General features: G+C 35.0%; 2 protein-coding genes across 2 annotated transcripts; one reads left to right on the forward strand and one right to left on the reverse strand.

Annotated features, from left to right (window-relative positions):
* Window positions 1-1,101: 1,101 nt before the first annotated feature.
* Window positions 1,102-1,872, forward strand: LOC105773358 (uncharacterized). Its single transcript, XM_012595158.2, has one exon. It carries the CDS (start codon window positions 1,288-1,290, stop codon window positions 1,714-1,716), a length of 429 nt encoding a protein of 142 aa, XP_012450612.1. The 5' UTR covers window positions 1,102-1,287; the 3' UTR covers window positions 1,717-1,872.
* Window positions 1,873-1,940: 68 nt separating this feature from the next.
* LOC105773357 (DEAD-box ATP-dependent RNA helicase 39) lies at window positions 1,941-7,693 on the reverse strand. Its single transcript, XM_012595157.2, has 9 exons — window positions 7,014-7,693; window positions 6,440-6,535; window positions 6,038-6,226; window positions 5,742-5,882; window positions 5,036-5,176; window positions 3,659-3,801; window positions 3,426-3,555; window positions 3,248-3,296; window positions 1,941-2,670 (listed from the first exon to the last, which is right to left on the reverse strand). The coding sequence occupies exons 1-9, from the start codon at window positions 7,539-7,541 to the stop codon at window positions 2,225-2,227; spliced, it is 1,863 nt and encodes a 620-aa protein (XP_012450611.1). The 5' UTR covers window positions 7,542-7,693; the 3' UTR covers window positions 1,941-2,224.
* Window positions 7,694-7,916: the final 223 nt, after the last annotated feature.

The raw sequence follows: 7,916 nt of genomic DNA on the forward strand, positions 1-7,916 counted from the left end.
TCAACCAATCAACAAGCAACGATCAAAATGGACACCCTTGACAAGCAAGACAAAAGCATGCACACAGCAAAAAAAAAAAAAAAAACCCTTATACACTCCTTCAAGCATAGAGAAGAGGCAAGACTTTGATTTTTTCCTTAATTCATATTTTTTATACCAGTTTGTGGCTTGTATTAAACTCTTAAACTTCACTAGATTACAGTTAGATCTTGAACTTTATTATTTTTATTGATTTAGTTTCTTTCTTTTCTACATTAGTCTCAAAATTTGACAATTTTTCAATTTAATGTCTAAACTTGATTTTGTTAAAGTATGATAATGCGATATGATTATAGCACATCATCACTTGAAAATTTTAAAATTATAAAATATAAAAATACAAAATACATATGTATTTTAAAATTTTCAAATAATAACATGACATAATAGCAGAGTATCATATCATCACATCTAAACAAAACCAAATTCAAAGATTAAATTAGAGAAAACTACCTCAAACTAATATAGACAAAAAATTTAAATATAAAAAATACTAAATTTACGGATAAAACAGTGCATTAAACCTTTTGGAAAAGAAAGAAGGAAAGCGCAGTTACATTTTGCACCTGACGCAAATAATGAAGAAAATTGCATTAGTTATCTTATACTTTTATAGTAGTACAGTTTACTTAATCCATATGGGATGTGTGATCCTTGTACTAATGAGCAGCCTACCACCTTATAGGGCTGTAGTCCTCCATTTTTAGACATTTTCAAGTGTGAATAACTTGAAGGTTTATTAGAAATTTGAAAGAATTTGAACACAAATATTAGATTTCAAAAATAGATTTAGATAAAAAATTTAAATCCATTTAAATTATGAGCCAAACTTAGACTCAAGCATTTAATATCCGACTTTGGTCCAACCCGATCTATTTTTTAAGTTTGTAATATAGTATAATGCTACTTTCATATATTATGTAACTAATAATAAGTAAAATTAAATCTATAATGATATATAAATAGTATAATATAAACATACTAAAAATATTAAGTTGATTACATGAAAAATATTAGAATTATAAATCAAATCGATTCAGTTGAAGCAAACAAAATGCATGCAAAAATCAACTTTTGCGTGCTGCTGAAACCTATGAAGAAAAGGTCAATCTTAACCTAAACCACCAAAAAACAGAAAGAATATTTGTTATGTCTAAAATCTAACAAATCCTTCAATTTCAACAACCCCATTCATTTAGCCACACAAAAATAGCCGTATATATAAAGTTGTTCACCATTTTCCCAGAAATGTGTCTCAGGTCTCCCATGGCTCGCCAACTTTACTCAACACCAACAAGTTCAACACCACTGAACGCCTCTCAAGCAGGCCTGGCTGCAGTTACCCTTCTTCTATGCGCTTTTGCATTAATCAAGTGTGCTTCCCACACGCGCAAACTGCGCCGTCAATGGAGAGCCTGCTATGAATTTTTCAACGAGGATTATATCGATCCTGTCATAGAAATACAGCATGAAGCTACAAACGCTGAAATCAGTGGCTACCAAGCTGAAGATGTTGCGGACACAAGCATGTTCAGCCGTGAACAACCAGTTTGGCAGAAGAACATTCTCATGGGAGAGAAGTGTCAGCTACCTGATTTTTCTGGGGTCATAATATATGATTCTGAAGGCAATGTTGTTACCTCTTCCAAAACTCCTCGTCTACTCACATGGAAGTAACCGAGTTTTGACGTCCATTACCACAATTTATGTATCCTTGTTCGTGTTGTGCTTTGTGTAATATTTTAATTATAATTTCCATGCCACATGCTCCCAGCCTGTCAACATAATATGATAGAAAATGTTCAAAATATCATAATATCCTGTAAAAACAAACCTCCTCCTGGTATATTTATAACCCTATGCACTACTGAATTCTATGCGTTGCATTAACAGAGTCATAATGGAACAAAATCAATACCCATACAGGAAGGGGGGGGGGGAACCCTTGAATCTCTATCCCCAATACATGTATGAATTTTCTGCACAACAGGTTAATATAAACTCCCACTAAGACATCCTCAGCTAACCTTGAAGGGTGCAAAGTGGAAAAACAAATATAGATGTGTTGCAATCAATTCTAAGTGCTAAGATAAGAGAGATATGAATTTAACATGATTTTTTTTTTTCAACTATTGATTGATAACATGTTAAAAGCCATTTGCAGAATTCCAAACTTTGACCACAATCAACTTGGTGTAAACGATTCTCTCTTGCTGGAGGAAGCTTGTCCCCTAAATCCAACAACCTTCAGTTTTTTGCCTTCAGAACTCCCACCAACTGACCTGTTTTTCTTTTGTACGGCAGATGTTTTTGCAGTCTTCAAACTTTTTGAGACCTTAACTATTTTCTTTGAGGGTTTGGCTGGAGCAGTAGATTTTACCGACTTTGCAATTGTGGGTTCTTTCCCTGATGTCCGCACAGATGCAGACACAGCTTTGGTCTTGTTTTTCTGATTCGACGTCTTAAACAGTTTAACATTCTTCCCCTTCTGCTCGGTAATCCGAGTCCTTGCAGTATCCCTTCGGACATTATCAACTGTAAGAGATTCCAAACTCTCATTCTTTCTTATTGCCGCCTCTATCCTTTCTGCCAACAATAAGTCCTTTTTAGCCACCAAACTTGTTACTTTCCCTGAAAACAAAATATTTTGTGATTTAATTTTGCTGAAAGAAATGGCCTTTGCCTCTAAGTCAAGACAAGAAGATACGGCATTAGAGGCAAAAATGTCATGGTATCCACTTAAAGAAGATACAGAATTAGATATTACTATGTCCAAAGGTTTTGATAATGAGTGACCAAAGGGGCACTTTTTAAGGATGCTATATATAGTAATATCTCACACAGTGCATTGGAAATGTAGAATAAAATTGTCATTGCATCTGATATAATGTTATCACTATAAACAGTAAAGCAGTAACCTAAAAGAGTGCCCTAAGGACACTTGTTAGCAAAGCTCTCATGGAAAGAAGGCTCAATGGACAAATTGATCTCCAAAAGGGAAGCATAAACAGTTTATTGATAATAATACTATGGTTGTTTAGGAATATGATCAATCAAAATTTTCTTAGGCATATTTCCATACAGTACACTTTACCTTGCTGTTGAAAGAAGAAATATTAAGATTGGTTAAGTTGATAAACCATGTTTACATAAGCAAATAGAAATAAAACAAGCTAATATGCACAGACTTGAAATGAAATGGTCAGACCTTTGGCACCCATTCGTGCAGTTCTTCCAGTGCGATGAAGGTAGTCGATCTAAAAGGCCAAACAGAAGTGAGAAAAAATAGAACCATAAAGAAAGGGGGCACAAAAGCAAAGGAGTTCAGGTTTGAGAGAAGGGCAAGCTAAGACCCAAACAAGTTGATCAAAGAAAATGATGCTTACAGAGTTTAAAGGGAAATCAAACATGATAACATGATTAACATCCAAGTCCAGCCCTCTAGCAGCCAAGTCCGTGCAAACCAATGTGGGACAGTCTCCATCATCACTCTTGAACTTGTTCAGGTTTTCAACCCTGTTTTCAGAAAAAAAAATCTGAGTATTTACTTTGGGCAAACATACACCCGGAGCATCATATCCAGCATCAGATATACCATGTAAATCTTGTAATATCTCACCTTTGTTCTGCAGGCACCTCGCCATGGTAATTTACAGTAGAGATCTGATTTTCACCAAGAAAATGATCAACAGCACGGCTAGAATTTAATGTATTACAAAACACCATTACTCTGTTCCCCTTAGCTAAACTTGGCTCAAGAACCTGTCATGACATGACAACCGGAGCTACATAAGTTACTGTACTTAGCCAGATAATACAGAACTAGATCAATTTCACTGTTAAGTTAATGTCATATCTCATTTCACTATAAAATTAATGTTTGCTGAAGAAAATACTTGACTAATTTTGTCAAAATGCTAATCAAACAATTTTTCGGAAAACATGCAGATGACAACATCACTACCAAGATCCTGCCAAACGTGTAAAAGAAGGTAGGCAGGTTGTATATACCAGGATTTTAGCCAACACAATATTGTATAGGTTGGCTGAAGATTTTGAAGGCAAATAAAAGGCAGACAGATTGAGTTATGAAGCAGCTTCAGGGTGACAGATATTGAAATTCTTAGGATATTATCATTATATGTCTGGCAAATACTCTGCAATAGCATTTCCATCTTCTACCCAGCGCTTGCATAAACTGTTGAAAGAACATCTATATTCGGGAAGATTATACTTTGCCCTTCTATGATGCAGATCCTTCTTTTTAAAGCATCAGAATCAAATTAAAACAAATAAGCAAATAGGTCCACAGGTTCAAGCCAAATGTAAGGCCACTATAAAGTATAAACCTAAGCAATTTAGGATAGTATGACTGGTTAACATCACATGTAGGCCAACAAGAAGTAAGACAGGAAGAAAAAGAAAGGTGCAACAAACAATCGGCTTCTGCTATCATATTAAAGCATGGGTGTCCAATATAAAACCAAATGGAATAATTGAGGAGGTCCAATATAAATCAAAGACCACAGCGAACTACAAACGTAACTGATATGGGATATAACGCCGCTTAACACTCATAAAAGGATTTTAATATGGTTATTAACCTAGATGAGTCCCTGATTTCAAAACTACATTAACTATGATAATTTTAAAATAATTATGTTGAAACAAATGGTAAAATAATTGTAAAAGAGAATCATGATCAAAATACAGACTTGGAACAACTCTATATTTTTGAGGGATCAGTTATAAATGATTAGTTGAATTCTACCAGATGCACCATATTACCTACAAGATGCCCTCTTTGCAACAATTTCATGTGTATCTATTAACCATTAACTAAAGGTTTTTGAACAGCACAATAATATGGTCCTCTTATCTTGAATAATACTGTAATGTTTTCTTCTTGAGATTTTCTGCATGAAATTTTAAAATTTCTAACTGACCACTATTAATGACAAAGTAAAAGTTGATAGAAAAAACCATAGGATTAGACCTGCAGTAGTGCTTCCAGCTTGTTTTCAGAACCCGAAAGTTTGATGAAATCATGATGAGCAGATGCTATTTTCTTGTGCAGTGTTGATGTTCGTAGATGTTCTATTCCTTGAAATTCCTCATCAATCAATTTCTGCACAGCCTGAAAGTCTCACTGATATTAAAATTTAAATTCTCATTAAATCAAACAAATAAGTAAAAAGTTACTATAAACCTAAATATTTAAGAAGTAACCATGCACCTAAAATTTCTCTCAAGTGTTTATAAGAAAACATAAAAATGAGAAGTATGCCCTTAAAATTCTCCCTCTTTAAACCCACCTAAAATATAATCAAGTCAAAGTTTTCCCGGTATAGATATTTGGAAGTGTTCTAACTAAATAATTGGCCTTCAATATGCGCCGGCATTAAATCCTTAAAAAAGTTGCTCAATGTCAGAAACATCATTGTAGATTTACCTCTAAATTCTAATGCCCTGAACAATAAATAATAACAATAATCACATTTATAATATAGTTAACTACGTAATAAAGAAGGAAATTCTTCAGTGTTCAACATCCCAATATCAAGATCCCAATAGAAGTGAATGGACTAACTGTAAATATTATAAAGGTAAATAATGACATTTTGTGAGCAAAAGCAAAAACTCAATTTCAAGAATAGTGCGTAACATGAATGCCGACACAAGAGTAAGCTGAACCGGCAAACCTTTGTCATTGTAGCTGTCACTAAAATAGTTTGAAATCCTTGGCCATTGGGTTTTAGAGCACGATTTTTTAATGGACCAAGAAACTTGCGAATGTCAGGACCAAAGCCACGGTCAAACATAGTGTCAGCCTCATCCAAAACCTACAAAAAGATTAGAAACATTAATAAAATCTACAGATTATTAGTTTCTTCATAAATTTTCAAACCATTGAAAAAATGTGTTTATTTATTTAGAAGGACACTGAACATAGCTCTATAAAATAAGTAAATTCAAATATATAAGTTAGCATCCTTACCAAGTATTTGATGTCACCATAAACCATGTTCCCGTCATCAATATGTTGAAGGACCCTACCAGGGGTCCCAACTACCATGTCAATTGGGTTATTCAAAGAGTCCTCTTGTGGTCTTAACCGGCCTCCCCCACTGACCATAGTAGACCTAAATCTTGCATGATGGCTAATAGACTTTGCCACACGAAAAACCTAAAAAGCCACTAACATCAATCTAGTAACAAAAGAAAAGAAGTGAGCAGAGTGGGAGAGTAAGAGTCGAAAAGAGGATTCCTCTATTCTTTCTCTCACTCAAAACTGTGCAAAAGACTTTCATCTCGGATGGTCCCAAATGATAAAAGCCAAAGTCTATAAATATAGAACAAATTCGGAGGTCCGAATCATAGCAGGGTGAGTAACCAAAACCTGCTCAGACAGCTCTCTTGTGGGGCATAGAACAACGGCTCGTGGACGCCTGGGCTTTGTTAGCATGCCTAACATTGCCTCATCCCGCCTCAGCAACTGCAAGACAAACACACAAAAGCAAATTGCCTTTAAATTCTAAACACTTCCGCTACCAACACAGTTCACGTGAAATCGGTTACTTCTTGAGCCAATAGAAGAAAGAACCGAAAGCTCAGAAATCAAAATAAAAAATCTAATGCTGTGGAATGCGAATGCAAATTCATATGAGAATGCTAAGAAACCAAAATCACAATTCCAATGCAAATTAATACTCAGTACCCCAAGGCCCAAGCTCAATAAAGGTGCAAAAAGAAACACCTCAAAATTTCTAATTCATCAACAAGGCATGATGAGATAAACACCCAAAGCCTAGTCGAATCACCCAGACACCGAAATCACTAAGAACAAGAATTAAAGAAGAGAAATGAATGAAATGAAGACACTTGAGCAGAAAATGGAAAACTATACAAGGAAGCACAAAAACCGCTTCACAACAATCCACAATTAATTCTGAAAATGAAGAGAAAAAGGAGACCTGAACAAGTGGCAACATGTATGCAAGAGTCTTGCCAGAGCCAGTATGAGAACCCAAAACCACACTTTTCTCTTCCAATACAGAAGGAATCCCGATACACTGAATCTCAGTAGGAACTTCAATCCCCATCTCTCTAACAGCACCCATCACTTCTTCACTCAAACCCAACTCCTCAAAACTATCGGCCATAATTTTCTTCTTCTTCTTCCCTTTCCCCTTATCATAAGCCTCGGTCTCTTGACCCAAAACAGGCAGGTTTTGTGGAGGCATAGAGGGTGATGAGGATGGGAGTTTCGCAGAATGTTTGAGATGTCTGGTTCTAAGCCTTTCAAGTAGCATGGAGTGTTTCAAGTCGTCAGGATCAATGGTGGTGAGGATTGGGGATGGGGCAGAGCAGAAAGGCTTAAACCCTCGAAAAACCCTAGAGGGTTTGAGAAAAGGGTAGTAAGAGAAATGTTTGGGAGAGGAAAGAAGAGAGACAAAAAGGAGAGTTCTTGAAGTAGCAGCCATCATAGCTTTCTGCATCATGTTCTGTGAGGCCAGATATAGTTTTTGGTTTTCTTTTCGCTGCTGCTACTTTGTATTTGTTTGCAGCATTAGCTAAGCTTTCAAGGCACTAGGGAGGTAAGGTCCCAATATCATCCATTTTCTCTTGGGACTTTGGGAGTAGGCAACAAACAAGATTAGGGATATTTTTGCTCACAAAACCCATTTTATTTATTTTATCTTTTCTGTTTTTATTTTATTTTATTTTAAAAAAATTTAAGCTGGTTTCAAATTTTTATATTACATTTTTTATTATATAAAATTTTTCAATATTAAATCAAATATACATTATAAAATTAAAAATTAAAATAGAAATTTTATCACACATACTGACTGACAACTATGTATTAAGAATAT

The sequence above is a fragment of the Gossypium raimondii genome, chromosome 6 (genome assembly GCF_025698545.1).
Source record: "Gossypium raimondii isolate GPD5lz chromosome 6, ASM2569854v1, whole genome shotgun sequence".
NCBI classification, from domain to species: Eukaryota; Viridiplantae; Streptophyta; class Magnoliopsida; order Malvales; family Malvaceae; genus Gossypium; species Gossypium raimondii.

What these genes read in the sequence shown, in the direction of transcription:
- LOC105773357 (XM_012595157.2), bottom strand. Translation starts at nt 7,541, where the DNA reads ATGATGCAGAAAGCTATGATGGCTGCTACTTCAAGAACTCTCCTTTTT. An exon ending in TGACAGCTACAATGACAAAG is followed by an intron (nt 5,177 to 5,741) that starts GTTTGCCGGTTC and finishes TGAGACTTTCAG; the next exon opens with GCTGTGCAGAAATTGATTGA. An exon ending in TTGATTTCCCTTTAAACTCT is followed by an intron (nt 3,297 to 3,425) that starts GTAAGCATCATT and finishes TTGGCCTTTTAG; the next exon opens with ATCGACTACCTTCATCGCAC.
- LOC105773358 (XM_012595158.2), top strand. Translation starts at nt 1,288, where the DNA reads ATGTGTCTCAGGTCTCCCATGGCTCGCCAACTTTACTCAACACCAACA.